The 17,252-nt window shown below is 42.5% G+C and overlaps 1 protein-coding gene across 2 annotated transcripts; it reads left to right on the top strand.

The window, feature by feature from the left end:
* Positions 1 to 62: 62 nt before the first annotated feature.
* Positions 63 to 16,526, top strand: LOC118231968 (high mobility group protein 20A-like). Of its 2 annotated transcripts, XM_035426417.1 has the most exons (13): positions 63 to 651; positions 1,008 to 1,099; positions 2,100 to 2,281; positions 2,910 to 2,989; positions 3,083 to 3,206; positions 3,559 to 3,694; positions 4,056 to 4,114; positions 5,561 to 5,669; positions 7,957 to 8,127; positions 10,435 to 10,526; positions 11,698 to 11,827; positions 14,289 to 14,358; positions 15,239 to 16,526. In XM_035426417.1, exons 1-12 carry the CDS (start codon positions 383 to 385, stop codon positions 14,345 to 14,347), a joined length of 1,503 nt encoding a protein of 500 aa, XP_035282308.1. In that variant the 5' UTR covers positions 63 to 382; the 3' UTR covers positions 14,348 to 14,358; positions 15,239 to 16,526. The 2 variants fall into 2 exon arrangements, with proteins under 2 accessions (XP_035282308.1, XP_035282309.1); XM_035426418.1 differs by lacking the exon at positions 14,289 to 14,358 and having other exon boundaries at positions 68 to 651.
* The last annotated feature ends 726 nt before the right edge of the window (positions 16,527 to 17,252 follow it).

The following is a 17,252-nucleotide window of genomic DNA, read 5'->3' as shown; positions in this document are numbered from 1 at the left end:
CTTTGACTGAAATAATACTTTTTCCAAGCGAAGTACATTATTTCAAAACGCCTTTGCAAAAAACACCAGAGTATGTACATTAATGCTGATTATTTTGAATTTGAATTTGCTTGCCACCTGAACCATTAATTCGAGTCTGCTTGCCATCCAAGCCATTCATTTGCTAAGTATGGATAGTTACAAGATTAAATTGTCATAAACGACCATGATTCCTGTTGATGAACACGATCAACTCAAGGGTAAAGTTAGAGTAGCCAGCATTGGCTAACTATTGTTGATAGCGAGCTCCATGTTCGATTGCTTCTGCTTGAGCTTTGACACTTGTTATCTTGAGGATGTTTTGATCAGTGTAACCGAAAATGGCAATGTGTAGTTCCCCGCTATGAACCTGGATAGTTCGTTGAATCCGATTTTAACAGAAGGCTCAATGACTGTTGTCTCACCGGGTGATGTCACTCCAATCTCCCTTACAGGTTACGATCTAGACCCGATTTCAAGTTTGCAGCCGGGGGATTCTGGGAATCATCCTGACATTGTCACTGCCGGCGGGCTTAGTAGCGAAGATGCGGAGGAGAGCAGTTCTGCACCTGCTGCCTTCATAAATGGTGTACCTGTCACTGTGTCTGTTCAAAATGTTGATGGACAACAGAGGTATTTTCTTAAATCGCTTTGGTGATTTTTTAAAAACCTGATCATACGCAATAGACCGTTGGAGGTAAAATATAATGAGCTAACAGATAAAAAAACGTTGGACGAGTAGCTTAATCAAAAGCTGTTTATTTCTGGTGCTACTGCATCTCGATAGCTAGCAGTACAACTGATACAAAACATTATCTTGCGTGAAAAGCAGTTATTATGATGCAATGATTAGAGGGTTTCCAGAAGTATATTAAGCCTACTTATTAATGTTTTGTGTTAACTGGACACGTTTGATGCGATGTGTCAGTTGCTGTAATGTGTTTTGATTTTTATTTACGTTTGCTTGCTTTACCAATTCACTTTCGCAGAATAGTGTGTGTCGCGACAGATGCTAGTGGGGGCTCTGTGTCATATGTGGGCCAACTCACCACGGAGGCCAGTCTCGAATTTCAGACAGAGGGTAAGACAATTTTAGCGTTTCGTTAGTTCCTTTAAAAGAGTAAAAAAGCATTTCTGTGCTGCAACCTCCTCGTCCATAATTGTCACGGGCTATCGCTGGCTGTTTGAGGTTGGCATACAGTAGGTCTACCTGTCTCAAATTCAAGTCATAAACTCAGTATGAACCTGGTACCCAGATGTGTTGTAAATTCTTTAAGGTATGAAAACACTTTTTTCAGCTCTTCTCACGGTATTTAATCTGTGAATATCCAGCTGATAAAATAAGTCTAAAATAAAGCAGGTTATAAACTACTCTTCCTGGATCTCATTAGGATGCTATACCTAAGAGACTGATTTAACCCACTTTACCAAACTTTTATTCAGACAGAGCAGGCATAAGATTTCCAGAGATATCTCTTACAGTCATCTCCTACCTGTTAGTTGAGCCACTGTTTAAAGAAGTGTAATGCATGCAATTGCTGTTGGTCCTGCTTTGGTTTTATTGGCTCCTGAGATGTCAGATTGTGGGTGTCAGTCGAAGGTTTATTTGCGCTGTCCATAGATACTCATGTGTATGTTAAAGGTGAACTCCAACCTGTCAGATTGAGGGCAGTGTCAGGTTTCCTCAAGGCCCCCCTGAATGTTATTAATCACTTGAAATCCACACCCTCCCCTAAGTGGATGTTCCAGAATGGTCTGACACAAACACATTTGAAATTACATTTTGACTGCATAGCTAACTGGTTTTTAATGGTTTTTATTTAACAGTGTTATTCGTTGTTTATTATTAATGGTATTGATGGTGAAAAAAAGTGATACAATTAAATGAAATTTGGAAAACTCCAGCTCTAAACTGTCGCTCTAAACTGTAGAACTGCAACTTACACTGTTATGTTTCCTCACTGAATTCTGTGACACTACTGCTGACCTGAAGTAACACTTTTGTGTGTGTGTGTATGTGTGTGTGTCTGCGCACTTGCGTGCCTGCACGCGTATGTGTGTGTGGGGTTGTGTGTTCCCAGTCCCCCCGCAGCCCTTGCTGGCAGACGATGAGTTGTCCCCACTGCCCCCAGGGGCCGAGCTGCTCTCCGTCCACCCCCAGCCCACACCCCTACAGCACCTGGAGCCCCTGGAACCCCTTCACCCCTGTCTTCTCCCGGAGGCGGAGTCAGAACCCCGGGACCAGGACACAGAAGAGCCCAAGGTAGTGTCTCAGCTTGGGTATGCAGCAACATGGTGTTTACCTGCACACTGCTCAGGACTCTGTCTTGTTGTGCAGTTATGGATTAATCTATGTTGTGCATGGGTTAATCCATAACCAATCCCTTTTGGTGCAACTAGCATCTTCTATATGACTTAATTGGGCTTTGATGCTGCGGCTCTCTGGGTTCAGAGCGGACGCTCAAACCACACAGTTAGCTGGATTCACTGAGATAACAGATTCAAAATATCAGAGGTATTTGGGTGGAACGCAAAACAGAAGCAATTCCTGTACAGTAGGCTCACCAGGACAATCTTCCCTTACCCTTCCCATCTGAGAAGTGAATGTGTTGTCATGGCAGCTTCCAGTGGCTGTTCCGTATTCATCCATTTATAGTCCTGTTTAGCATTGAAAGTGCGTGTCTTAAGTCTTACCTAGAAAATGTCAACCCCTCCTCCGTCTTACTTGGGCTGAAGTGTTGGCTCATTAGACAGGGCAATCAAACTTCTCGTGTGGCAAACACGTCTCCTTCTTTGGGAGAAGTTGGGAAAATCCTCTCTTGCAGGGCTCTGAGTTCTCTCTCTCTGTGCCCGCTGGCTACCAGGTGACATCCATTTGTCTGTTTCCATAGAAACGGAAAGGCGGCTGGCCAAAGGGAAAGAAGAGGAAACCTCAGAGGGAGTTCTCGGCACCGCGCGCGCCAACCACAGGGTGAGAACGGGCGAGCGAGAGAAGGTGGACTGAGGGAATCACCAGGGTCATTTCAGTGCGCTGCCCTAACCCTGACCCTCTCTCCTCGCCCAGGTACGTGATCTTCGTGAACGAGAGGAAGGTCCAGCTGAAGTCGGAGAACCCAGACCTCCCCTTCACTGAGATCACCAAGATGCTGGGCGTCCAGTGGTCTCAGCTCTCCCTGGAGGAGAAGCAGGTCTGTTTCTTGCTTTTATTCTGCTCCCATTATTTATCTTTCCCGTTATTCGAAATGTACTTTACCATGTCTTCTGTTAGATGTTTACTCTCCCTTGCCCTATATGAAAGATTTACTGTATCCTGTATCCTTCTGTTAGATATTTACTTCACCCTATCATGCATTTGAGTTTTACTCTCCCCTGCCCTGTGTTAGATAGCTATGTATTCTACCCTTTTGTGTATTTTGGATTGAGATTGACTGCGCCATGCCCTCTGTTAGATATGTAGTGTATCCTGCACTGGGTTTGTCTGTAGTTTTGGCAGTTAGAGAAACGCTAACACACGGTCGATGTTTCACACCATGTGAGCAGAAGTACAACAACGAGGCAGAGAAGGACAAGCAGCGCTACATCAGGGAGCTGATCGCCTACCAGAACACTGAGGCCTACAGAGGCTTCCTGAGGAGGAAGGCCCTGAACAGAGTCAAGGATCTCTGTGGCACCCAGGGTGAGAGACATGGGCAGACCAGCCCAGCAGAGTCCCACTTCCAATCATGGGGGTACTGGAAAACTGTGCGGGTGGGCCGGTGGAAGGGAGACATGGGGCGAAATTGTGATCGCTGACTGGGGGGACCTTCGATTTTTGGGCATTCCAATAAAAAACTGACTGCCTGGGACACCTAGGACTTGCAGGACACAGTGTACCGCCGCCGGTAGATCAGCCAACACACAACACAACATGAAACAAGAGGTCATTGGCTCTAATGCAGAAAAAATGGTCAGTGGAACCACTCTTTTCACGGGCCCCACAATTTATATTGCAATACTATAAAAAGTAAATCAAAATAAAAACTTTTTTGTGGTTTCAGGTGTGCTGTGTGATGAAGCTGAGCTTGAAAATGAAGTCTTCACGCTGTCACAAATGGATGTGAGTATGTACCTACAAACATGATATGAGTTTCTTTTTAAGCAATGTTAATTTAGCCCATTTTAAACATAGTTAAAACACATAGCAAGACTGCTAATGGAATTTTAGCGTGGTCTTGCATAATGTAGCAAATGCTGAAAGATTATAAATCACCAGAGGTGAATGTGGAGAAAGTGAGAAGATGTTATCACACGTCTGTCATTCAGAAGTTTCTTGAGACACGAGGAGTAAAAAATGCAAGACTAAGCGTAAAGGCTGAAACTGACATTGAGAAGGAGCAGTAAATTTGTGCCTAACAAACACAAGAAGCAGTCAGCCAATCAGAGTGAGGGTCCACCTCTCCAGGCCCTGCCCTCCTTCTCCCCTGCTGACATGATGGAATGTCCCCTGACAGACTGGACACATGTATCCTCTCTGACACTCACCAGCCTGAAACTCTATTGCAAGACATCTGTAATCTGCACATTTATCATAGTTGAAGACATTGCACCATTCTGTACTTCTTATCAGGATCCACGTATCTGTCTCTGCCGATATGTATGACTATTTATCTGTCCATTTTTGTATTTGTCTATATATTGTGGAATCGGCATCATTGGGCTTTGATCCCACAGCACTCTGGGTTGAGAGCAGACAACCAAACCAGTTAGCTGGATTCACTGGAACTTCAGAGATAACAGATTAGGAATATCGAAGGTGTTTGGGTAGAGCACAGAATCAATTACTGTATAGTAATCCCAGCAGACACACTTTCCATACCATTCCCATCAGAAAAAAATGACTGTGTTGTCCTGGGAGGTTCCAGTGGATATCAGAACTCCGTTTGTGGAGTCAGTGTTAGTCCCTAAAAAACCCTTATTGTGAATTCTGCTAATATTCACAAATTACCTTGTCCCTCAAATTTAGCACGACAAGGTCACTTCTAATTTCTTTACTGTTCACATATGGCAGCCAAGTTTAAGATGGATGGATCTGCTGTGTCCTTAAAATTGCTGATGTGAGCTGAACTGAGAAAGTTCAACTGGGAATCAAACCAACAACCTTGATGTTGCAAGCCCAATTCCCCAACCCTTATGCACTGCCACCTGTGCAGAATACAGAGGATCCACAACCTGAGGGGGGCAATTTTGACAAGTGTAGTTTAAGCATGCGTTTTGACCATTAACTCCCATGTATTTCGACAAAAGAATTCATTGCAATATAAAAAGTATTTTTCAAAATAAAAAATACTTGCGGATAGATTGAGAAAATTGAAGTAGTAGTAGTAGTAGAAAATCTATATTGGAATATTCCTTCAAAGGTTTTACATAGAAGAAACATTGTGGACTTTTGCTATTTTCATGACCACGCTACTGTAGTTCTGCTTGTTCGCGGCGAACTCTGTCTGATTTCTGAATGCAGAATGTGTGTGAGTCGCTGCGAGTGCTCCGTGTCTTTCTCCCCCAGGGGGATGAGAACAGCGATTTGTACTGCCGTACCTGTAACCAGTACTTCAGCTCTCTACACAACAAGAAGGAGCACCTGTTGGGCAAACAACACCTGCTGACACTCACAGGTGAGTAGGGTTGTCAGCTGATTTGATAATTATTGCATTGCCATGAACTGTATAGGTAGGTACTTCCTGTTATCCATATTATATCCACAAGGGGGTGCAAGAAGGGCACAAAGAAAAAGGAAAGTGGCCTATAGATTTAACATAAATTTTTGATTGCTCGTGACAAAACAAAAATCATGGTTGGTTAACTCTTATTCCCTGGGTACATTTATTGATGGTTTTATTGTTTGTAACAATAGCCTGAAGTAAACAAATGGCTAGACTATCATTTCACAACATGAAAACAGTCCAGATCGCTCATTGACAGCCTAGATATTGTACTTTTTAACATAACAGTTAATCAATTTGAAATTGCCCGCAACCTTCACATTCTGTAATAATGACCTGGGGAACATTGATGAAAAATTCATGAAAAACAGCTACATTTGAGCTTAGCAACCTATATCATCAGGATCCTTTTAGAGATGATTTGCCAAAAGCGCAAGAAGGTCCACTTGGTTAGAGGAGAGTGGTGTGTTGTTTTTTTTTTTACAATGTCTCTTCTGAGGAAAAACACGCTCCACTTGAACAGAAGTAACAGCAATGCTCAGGTATTTCTGTGCTAGCTTTGTAATGGTTTTCCTCCCACACAAGATAATTCCGATCAGGTGGTAGTGTTGCTTGGCTTCCATAAACCATCATCATCTCTTTCTGCAGAACATTAATCAGCTAGGGTCATATTTTCCTGTATTTCTCAAAACCTGATTGGCTGTGCACCAGTGGAAACAACTGTAATTCAAAAGCAAGAGATAATTTATTGAAACATGGAACATGTTAGATTTTCACTGTGCACATATGATTAAGAAATTACATGCTTGTGTAGTTTAACCGTTATTTTTATTACCTATTCAGGGAATATAAAAATTTAGAATCAAAATCTGACAGCCCTACATAAGGGAGAGAAAGAGAGGAGAGAGGAAGTGCATGCCTCACTTGAATAACCTTCACTTGATACATCTAGTCCACATGGAATTTGGGTCTTATTTTGAGCACCACCTTTTAAACAAGGTGGGCTGCTTATTGTATTTAGGGCTAGTGGCCATGCTGCTGCCATGGAAATGCCATGTGTGTGTATCACCATTAGGTGGCAGTGTTTGTGCATGGTTTGTGCTGTAGCAGACATCGATCAGCTTCTGGTTACTGCTTCCTGTGTAACTACAGTGTGATTGTGGCCAGTTATGTTAGTAAAATTAGTGTTGATTTTAACACTAATGACATTGTGGGTAAGCAACTGCATGTTAGGGCATGGACTTTGGTGTGATCTCTAAGCAGTCTGTTTTACCACTTGATTGTCAGTTCTGTGATTTTGTTAGTGTTCTGCTAGAGGAGACACAGTTAAGGGCCGTATACCCAAGAGCTATCAGTCCCTAGACCAGGCAGTCTTTCTTTCTTTCTTTCTTTCTTTCTTCAATTTTGTGTTCCTGTCTACATCTACCTGTCTGCAAGCCCACCTGTCTCTTTCTTCTCTCTGTCCCATCCAGTTTAAACTCTTACCTAATTCAGTAGAGGGCTGACACCTTGCTCAGAGTAGATAATCCTTGTTTAATAGTCTTATTAGATGAACTCGCTCCACACAACAGCATGCCTGGATGTCTCACCCTGTTTACTATGCTGTCTGCACTGTTATGAAAACGCCTACCTGCACCCATACAGAGAGCACCATAGATGAACATATATACTCCTCTGGTTAAGGTCTCTGTGGGCCAGTGAATTTTGTATGTGCTACAAGCCACACAGCACATCAAAAGTGCATCTCTCTGTCTGCAGCTAATAACTTATAGCCGCCTGGTGAATATCAAGGGGGCACTAAATCCTGGTCATAGCTAGCTGGTATCATAGCCCCAACTCAGTCCAACAAGTGCATTTAGCAGTCTTATTCAGCCGTACTGTATCATGTGCCTGCCTAGGATGGCACTCTTATGTGGGATAAGTCTGTGCAGATTCCAGTGATGTGTTTTCCTAATGAACCAATGGCCTGATACGTTGCCTGATGAATCATGTTTTTGTGTAGGTGGGCTTCCTGTTGGAGGCAGCAATTCAAGACAGCTCAGTCACTGACCCATAACATAACGCTGGCCCAAATTCAGTAGAACCAATCATATTGCGGGAAGCTTAACTCACATAATATCCTTTCCAGGAGAGAAAGGTTGAGACTGTTGCACAGTAGTTGCTACATTGATAAACTGATGAACAGAGCGAGACTCGTTAAGTCCCAGTGCTGCTGTTAATGACCGGTGCTTGTCCCCAGAGGAATTTGAGAAGGAGAGTGGCAGCCAGCGAAAAGTGGCAGAGCCTGAGGAAGATCCAGATGAAGATGAGGAAGAGGAAGACGATGAGGACAGGGAGCTAGCGCGACTGTGTGGTCTTACCGCTCTGGACCTGAACAGCCTGGAAGAGCTGCTGCTTCGACAGGTCAACCGTAGGTGTCATAGTCCAGCACCACCACACTGGACACAAATATTCTGGCCATTCACACACAGACTTTTAACACACTGATGATTCATACACTGAACGCTAGCTCACTAAACAGTGATACACTAACATAATGGTAGCTAGCGCACTGACTACTAACATACTGAAAGGAAACACACTGACTTCTACCAAATGTACAGTACTGACCGTTAGTGTACTGCTGCTCGCTCCCTAACTCACTAACAAGTAACGCATTGACCACATGCATAGATACCAGTGACAAAAAGACACACACCAGTTTAGGGTCAGTAGCGTGTAATTGTTTCATATTTGTCTAATTTCTATAAATGTAAATGATTAAATAAGCATAATTTGCCTGCATTTAAAAGGAATAGCACCTTTTAGGAATTCTAGAGATTTTCAGGTGGCCATTTCTAGTTTTCACTTCATGGGTCCAAAATTCTGGGTGCCCCCTTCTGAGATGGTTCTGTACATCCAAAAGAGTGTCTGTAGCAAATTTGGTGCTTTCTTCCGCTGTGTAATGGTTTTATTATTTTTTAATTCCCCCTACTCTGGAGAAGAGTGACAGTGAGGGAGAGAGTTTACTGTGAGATTTGACTTAAAAAGCATATAGTATTATGCGTAATGTGTGGTTTATTCATGGCTTGATATATTGATATTCTCATTACGACACTGCACAATTTAATCAGCTATGATAAGTTTGTAATTACCAGCTGTAAACATGTCTTAATCATTGTCTGGGTGGAATGCCAGATTGTACAGAAGCTTTGTGAAGAGCTGTTGACAGTGAACTTAAACATTTTCCAAATATATGAAATTAAACTGGGCATATGAATAGAAATTTAGCATGATAGGTGTGAGTGCCAGAAGCTCAGTGGAACACATCATCAAAAGGAGATGGAGGAAGGGGGAGAAAGAGCCTCTCAGTCCTCTTTCAGTTACAGCATATAGCAACACTGCTCAAGCCTTCCAAGCAAGGGATGCAATTAAAACAAATGAAACACCCGCAAACACACGCATGCACACACACACACACACACACACACAAAGAGGCTCGAACAGTCACACACGCAAACACAGTTGCTTGTGTGCTCTTAATCTGTTTTATGAGCAAACACGTGCACACACACACACATGCACGTGCGCACACAGGCACAAACACTCACACGCACAGATACACATGATCGTATGCTCGTAATCTGTTTTATGAGTAATGCACCGTGTACAGTACAGCACAGCCAGGGGACTGGTTTCTAGAGAGTGGCTCTCAGATGTCTGTTCTTTCTGCTGCTTGTTTGGCTGTGGCTGCCGGTTCTGCTGTGTTAGCAGTTTTTCACAGTAAAACGTGGCACAGCAGACAGATATGATAATGCGGTTTTAAGAGGTGGGCTGCCGTGGAGTTTACATGATTAGCGGTATTATTTCCTGATGCCGTTTTACAACTCAGGCTATGGGGAAAACGCTAAGTTGCAGTTGCCTGCACTTTTCCCATATTGTGCCCTTTGTTACACAGAAACAAAGAGCAACATAACAATTACAGTGAAACTGAGTGATATGGGAGTAGTAAAGAGCTACCTGCTTATTTTATTGCCCAGTTATTTCTGTCCAGATGAGTGGCTTATCCAATCTCTGACATGTTTTAGCACTGGGTTAAAAGTATTTCATGGTTTTGCAGAAAGCTGTGTCAGCAGAGAGGCTAGGGACAGAAACCATCTAGAATACTCTTGAATGTGATGGCCAATGATTAAAATCTTGTAGGCCACTCTTTCTTTGGCGAAAGGCTCAGGAGAAATTGCAGTAGTATTTTGTGGGATTTGCGGTTGAGGACCTGACAAAATTGACCTGTGCAGAAGTACCTACCTGCCTGTGTGTAGTAGTTTATGGTTGGGAGGTAGTGTAATGTAATGGTTAGGGAACCAAGCTTGTAATTCAAAGGTTGTTGGTTCAATTCCCAGGTGTGGTTCTGCCTTAATTACCTCAGTAAATATTCAACTGTATAAATAGACTGTATGTAACCCATGTAATTGTTGTAAGTCAAGCGTCTTCTTAATGGGGACATTTAATGTAATGTAAATCTTGGCAGAAAATTTGTATCTGGCTAAGTTCCTGTGATTAACTGATGAAATAACACCCAACAGACTTCATCCGAGAAAGAGTGAACCCCAGTTCCTGTTCCGCCAGCAGAGTAAAGGCAGCACCAGCTCCCATTTACACGCCTTCACCCTGTTTCAGTGACTCGCCACACATGCTGCTCATGTGGAGTAACGCTTTCCCCTCTCCTGTGCCTCACTAGTGAGAGAGTTCGAGCTCCAGGAGCTGAAAGACAACCTGGACCAGGAGAGGGAAAGGCAGGAGCGGCTGAACTCGGAGCTGCAGGAGCTGCAGGTACAGAACGTGCCGGTCTGAGATGCCTACTCCCTGGCCTCTGGGACGGCGCTGGCATTGTATGCGCCCGTAATTACCGATCACAAACTGTAGTGGGGTTTCAGCAAGGCTGTAAAGCGGTTACTGGTAACAAACGCATACCATTTAAATAACTATAGTTCCGTGTTCAAATGTTAATATTTATCTTTGTCCTTTAAAAATTTAAATAACCCTTCAACACGCTCCGTGTTCTTGTCTAGAAAAAAGTGCCCAGATTTAATCATGCAGATGGAGTGGCTGGAAACATTAGCATATATGTCCGGTAATGTACTTATCGAGATGGCATTCTCATGTTAATGTGGAACTGCTAAATGAGGAATTAAGCCAATTAACTTTGGGAATGTCTCCTGATGTGGCTCTGTTGCCTGGTTACGGACGTGTCGGGGAGTGTTTCGGTTTAATAAGCCACGGAAGAGCCTTTCAGGGGCACACATTCACAGCCAGCTGCTCGCACACATTCACAGCCAGACAGGAAGGCGCACAGAATGAATAGGCTCCGACCTCACAGTTATTATTTTACCCATTGTTTAACAGCCACAAGGCGCTGTTTCGCTTGATCAGTCCATAGCTGTCACAAGCTTGCAGTTCACCACCAGGATGATGGACCCCAGTAAATAATTCAGCAGCGATTGCATAGCCTGTGTGCCTTTGCACGGTAATGTTGTGTATCCACGGTGAAGTCAAACAGTATGTACCTCGACTCCACATGGAAAGGATATTGGTGACATTACAGGCTTTTGTTCCACTTTTTATATATAAACTGTTTGATACATTTGTGTTGCATTTGTGATTACCGGTATCTTGTTTTGAGGGGTCTTTCCTGTTCCTATTTTCATGTTATCTCCTTATATGTTTGAGATATGAAAGACTTGTCAAAGCCTTGTGCTGAAATATGAGGGCCTGTGTACTGTATGAAGCACAGTGTTTTTCCATGAGCTTCTTCCTCGCCTCCTTCAATATTAGACAGTAAACCGCTGAAGAAGATAGTAAGTGGGTGGAGATGAACTGTAGTTCCAGATATGAGCGCTATCTCTCTCGTCTGCTGCAGAAGATGTCAGACAGTGTGGGGTGGTGAAGTACGCGGTGATGTGCTGTATGAGAGGCCCTCACTGCCTTCTGTGTGCCTTTTTAGAAGAGGAAGATGAGTCTGGAGGCGGAGCTGCAGGGCCTGAGGGAGAGTTGGCCAACTCTGGAGTCTCAGCTGCACTGTCTGAATATGGTTCCTCTTCTCTTCCAGTTCCACATCCAGATCATAGACACCGGTGAGTATGGGAGGGATGCAGTGTGCTCCTGGCATAAAAATTGGGGTCATGATTATGCCATAAAACTCAGCACTCATCCACCCTACTACACTATAATCACTTTTCCTTCCTAGAAACCAAAACCCATAATAAAAACCATCAAAAAATCAAGGTCAATACCTGTCCTACAACCCAACATCTGTCCACTATCAAACAAACCAGTCACTATCTGCCCTGAAACCAAAAACCTACCTACAAAATCCAACCTGTCTACTGTAATAAAAACCAAGAATACTATTTATCCTACAGTCCAGCATTCATGTATCATCATATACACTAAGGTCACTATCTGTCCTACAAAGAAGCACAACTCTACATCATGAAAACCATTGTCACTAGTATGATGGTTGTATAGTGTTGAAGTGTCTCAGCCAGACTGAAGTCATAAAGAAGAGAGGTGTCATTAAAGAAGGCTAAGAGTAAGATACCACCACCCCACCCCCACACTTACAGGCAGTCTTAGCTTGCTTCATCATTATGTACCCAAGGTTTAGGCATTAAAGCACATAAAAAAGATGCAAATTATGTAGTCCAATTCAAGGGGTACAGTTGTGCACATAAATACGGATCTGGAGATTAGTGAACTGCTGTTGAAAGTACACCATTATGAAGGAATAAGCTAGGGTTCTTGGATTTTTCATGGCTCAAATCCAGCTTTGTAGTGGAGTTTTTCTTTGTTAATCACTGCATGTAATGAGCATTATTAACCCTTAAGTGCACCAACAGTCTTCAAGTTCAGACTAAGATGGCTGACACCTTCTGGCAGCACAAGAAATAGGGCAGATTTATTTTTCTATCTCTCAGCTGCAGTTATGACTTCTGGCAGTTGAGGCGTTGTCACAAATGAACTTACGTGACTTCAGCAGCATAAAAATGGTTCATACTTGCTGCAAAGTTTTGAAAGCATTCTAAAACCTTCATCTGAATCGGCCGTCTCATAGGCCTCTGCAGAACACTACAGATAAGGATAGCCATAGTGTTACTAGCACTATATGTATCAAACGTGTCAAGTATGTATAATAAGAAAGATTATCTGTATTGTGTTATATTTTCCTGTGAAATATAGCATCTAACAAAGTAGTTTTAAAAATGAGCATGCAGTTTGCATAGGGTTTTTTAAACTTCATCTTCCAACCAGATTATGCCATGTACAATGTCTTTACAGTATTCAGATGTATTCAGGTCTGTGTGGACCCCTCAACAATGGAGCCCATGTTCTTTTCTTACTTGGAACATAATTGTCTAATGTTTTTTTTTGTACATCGGCCATTGGAGCAATAATGACACTTCCCACAGTCTCCAGTCCTTTAGTGTTTTGGCGTGGACTTGAATCATGGGTTTGAAAAGCATGGTCAACTGCCTCTCTGGAAATCTCTTGTTAAGTTCACCAGACTGCCGAACTGACAGATTTTCATAATGAAATGGTCTTTGCTCTTCTCATAGCTAAATGGCTCAGCTCAATTAGACAATGTATCTGAAGCACTGTGCAGATCTGACCTTTTCTTTTATCTAATGATAAAGACAATAATCCTGTAATGGTCTAATGTACCGGCTGGAGGACATCTGAATGATGTCGGGAAGTAGTGACATTGTGCCTTTAGTTTGCACTTGATTTCATTCGCTCTTCTTTCATGAAAAGGAATTTGATTTGTTGTAACTAGAAGCTAAATGGTAAATATTTAGCAAATTGGTACATTCCTAGTCATGAAGCTGGAAGAAGATGTTACATTTAAGGAATGCAAATAAGGGTGTCTACTAAAGATGTAAAGTCATACGACTGCCACAGCTAATACTAAAGGCGAATGGGTCTTTTCTTTCGGTTGCCTCATCTTGATTTTATCTGTTGCTGAGACAAACATAGGCAGTGTTTCCTAGCAGGGTCATCTCCTGGATGATGCAGAAATAGAGCTCTGATTGAATGAAGACTCAAATGGCTGAGTCAGAGCACAACATGTGCCTTGATTTAGCCGGTGGCAACCTGCCCACCCTTACAGTAAATCGCCTGCTCCTCTCTCTCTGTGTGCCTTCGCTTTGAGCCTGTAGTATCCTGGTTACAAGCTTAGGGCCCCAACTGTCAGACCTCTCTCTGCTTTCTTCCTGTTTTTCTGGGGTTTTTTGTCCCTCTCTCCACTTTTCTCTCTCCTCCTCTCTCTGTCACCCTCAATTTTTTTCTCATTCTCTGTCTTCTCTCACTTTCATTCCTTTTCTCACTGTTTCTATTTTTTCCTCTCATCTGCCACACTACCCCTAAATCCTTCCTTCTCTCTCCTCAGTATAATTCTCTGCATATTTTTTTAAACTTTTATTATTGTTGTTTTAATTGTATTTTTTTTAACCTCTGCACCATTGTAAATGAGGGCTCATTCCCTCAATGTGTCTCCCGACAATTAAATAAAAGTTGATTGATTCTCTGTCTCTGAAGGCAGCTCTGTCATACAGAAGCAGAATCTGGCTAAATCTGTCCATTCTCTGATGAAGTGAGAGAACTGCAGGTATGGTCACTATAGCAACAACAGCACCTCAACACTCTCTCTGAGACAATAAGTTCTGAAATGAAATTTGCTTGGCTACCTCTCATGGTCATGTGACCCTGTGACCCGATAGCATCTCTGTGCTGTGCATCATTGGTTCTTCTGAGGGTTTCTTCTGAAAATTCTCTGGTTTACAGGGGGAAACACCAAAGCAGAGTGATTCTGGTCTCACATCTGTTTTTCTCTAGATAAGACTGTCGGTAAATTGTAGCAGTAAAAGAAGGTGGCCAGTCCTATCAGGAATTCCTGTAGACCAGGGCTTCTGTGTGATTTTATCATTCTTGCAGTAAACATTTGCTCAGCAGAGGGCAGGATACAATCGGCTGTACCCCCACAACTTGGCCACAGTCAGAAATCGGCCACCGTCCGCTCTTTGAAATCTGACCTTCCCAGAATCCTTCACTTTGCCACATGGTTCCCCCAGTGTTCTTTGGTTTGTTTGCCATGTCTCCTACTCCACAATGGCCACTCTCCTGCTCACTGTCTCCTATAGGTCACCTTTTGGCACTGGTTTGTAAAGATATCAAAGAATCATTGTGCCTTTAAAGGTTCCATTGAAAATAGGGGGGAAAAAACCCACACACCCCTGAAACGTAGAACTCACAGGACTGAAAATATTTATTGTTTGTGCAGTGTTTTTCTTTTCTTTTTAAAACAACATTTAAAAGAACAACAGGATGACAAAACAGTCAATTTGCAAAAAAAATGCAGGGGCAGAGGAATTTACAGACGAGCGTTTCAGTCGGCTCAGACCACATCCAAAAAATGTTGGCTTTGTTTGGAGGAGCACGGGCAGGGACAGACTGACTCGTGCTGTTTGTTTTTGTCTGTTCGTCTCAAGGTGATGTGAAGATGGCGGAAGAGCGCACAGGGTGACGAACGCTGTAAACACACCAGCGCGGGTCTTCCCACGTCACACGCTGCACTGACAAACTGGACGGGTGACGGGACGCACTTTATGCAGAGGGCCCTGGAAACGGCCCAACGGCGGCTTCCTTCATTCATTCATTCCTTCCTTCTGTTCGTTTGTTCATGTTTGTTCGCTGGGTCTTATTACAGTGGATCGGTTCTTCTCCGTGGATCAGTTCTCAGATCTTACAGTTAAGGCTTGATTCTTTGTTCATTCAGGTTTAATTTTTAATGTGAAGATAAGTCTTATGCTGTAAATACATGCCTTAAATGGTAAAGTACTGTACTACTCTGCATGAACAAAAAGTAATGAAACAAACACTTTTAAGAAATTGACTATCCAGTCTGCTGTAACGTTGCAGCGATGTTGTTTTTGCACTTACCTTGACACTAGAGGTCTACTGCATGCTTATGCACTAAAACCCACGTCACTAAATCATTGATGTGATGATGGATATTTTTGGAGTTTTAATGGTAGTTTTGGTAGATTTCTGTGCTGTAAAATATAATGTTCGATTTTAAATGTAGAGGAAACTGCACAAAGTTATTTTGAGAATTCCACCTCAGATGTAGCTTGAGAAAATCTAAATACAAAATGTTAGTAATGTTTACCATTGGAAATGCACTACATTGTTTTTTATTATTATTGTTTACTTCATTACTCAAAATGGCTACCCCTTTGACAGCTACCACTGTCCTTTTGTGGAAAAAGTTTTGAACGCTTACGATGATCAGTGGAGTTCTTTGGTTTGTATTTGCAAGCAAAAACAAAATCGTCCACCTCACCTTTGCAGATGCATATTCTCGGTGCTTCAATCTCCCTCTGGAATCCTTTGGGGGAGTCTGAATATTTAAATAGAGAGTAAAGTCCATTATTGTGTTCATTTTTGCAGCAGATCAGATAAGGATAGAGAGGGTGTAGAATAAACCTTCACATTTTCCCCTGGCTGAGCCACAAACAGCTGTGGACTGAGTAACCCTTTGTGGTCAGCTCTCGGATAGTGTGACCTCAGCTCTGATTGGTGCATTGGCCTCTGTTTAAGCCCCTGACTTAAAGGATGCTGGGTCTAATTTGATAATACTTGGGCTAATGTGCTGATCATGTTGGAACAATATACTTTTCCTAGAATGTCATCTCCTCTGTGTCCTACTGACGAATGTTTTACATCATTTGTTGTTCAGATGTAAGATTAACAAATAAAATGCAAGCTTCTGGATCATTCCTGACTGAATTCTGTTTATTGCTTCTTAACATGAAAAAATAACTAGTCTACATTTTAATCATTAGCTGCATTGTACCCATATTATTTTGGCCGGTGGTTTTGAACTGGAGTCTGCTTTCTGCTGCAGGATATCTGAGCATGCATTTGGTGATTCATGCTTATGAATAACTAAGGAACTATTTTGCATGAAGTATTACATCATTGTGTCAGAGCACCTATGGGGCTCAAGAAAGGGGCTTTCACTGTACAGGATGAATTGCTTGAGGCTTTTTTGGTGTAAGATCGCAAACGTGATAAGAACATTTTTAACTGGACATTCTAATGCTGATCTAATGATCACTACTGGTAATAGAAAGCAATGGATTATAGAATACTGACTTAGAATTTTGAAGAAAAAAAAACATTCCAAAAAAGCTGTTCATCAAAGGGTTAAGAAAGCCTTCAATAAAGCAGGTATGGGGGAGAGTGTGGCACAGTCCACAAGGTGGCTCCACCCATAAACCACACCCTTAGCCAGGGGCTCAATTCCCCGCTATGGCTCTCTCTGCACATTGATCCCACCCCTATCAGAAACCCTCTGCTTTCCCCCTGGCTGAATTAATAAATAACATAAACATAAGGAGGGGTCCACTGCCCTTTAAAAATGTATACATGGATGGGACTGTAACTGACACTTCTTTAGTTTGATACATACAGTAAAGTCATTTTCATATCTGAGTCCCG

This window comes from Anguilla anguilla, chromosome 7 (genome assembly GCF_013347855.1).
Source record: "Anguilla anguilla isolate fAngAng1 chromosome 7, fAngAng1.pri, whole genome shotgun sequence".
Classification (NCBI taxonomy): Eukaryota; Metazoa; Chordata; class Actinopteri; order Anguilliformes; family Anguillidae; genus Anguilla; species Anguilla anguilla.
The sequence above is the reverse complement of the archived record's forward strand: the minus strand, read 5'-3'. Positions and strand labels throughout refer to the sequence as shown.

What these genes read in the sequence shown, in the direction of transcription:
- LOC118231968 (XM_035426417.1), top strand. Translation starts at nt 383, where the DNA reads ATGAACCTGGATAGTTCGTTGAATCCGATTTTAACAGAAGGCTCAATG. An exon ending in TCTCGAATTTCAGACAGAGG is followed by an intron (nt 1,100 to 2,099) that starts GTAAGACAATTT and finishes GTGTGTTCCCAG; the next exon opens with TCCCCCCGCAGCCCTTGCTG. An exon ending in TCTCCCTGGAGGAGAAGCAG is followed by an intron (nt 3,207 to 3,558) that starts GTCTGTTTCTTG and finishes CCATGTGAGCAG; the next exon opens with AAGTACAACAACGAGGCAGA.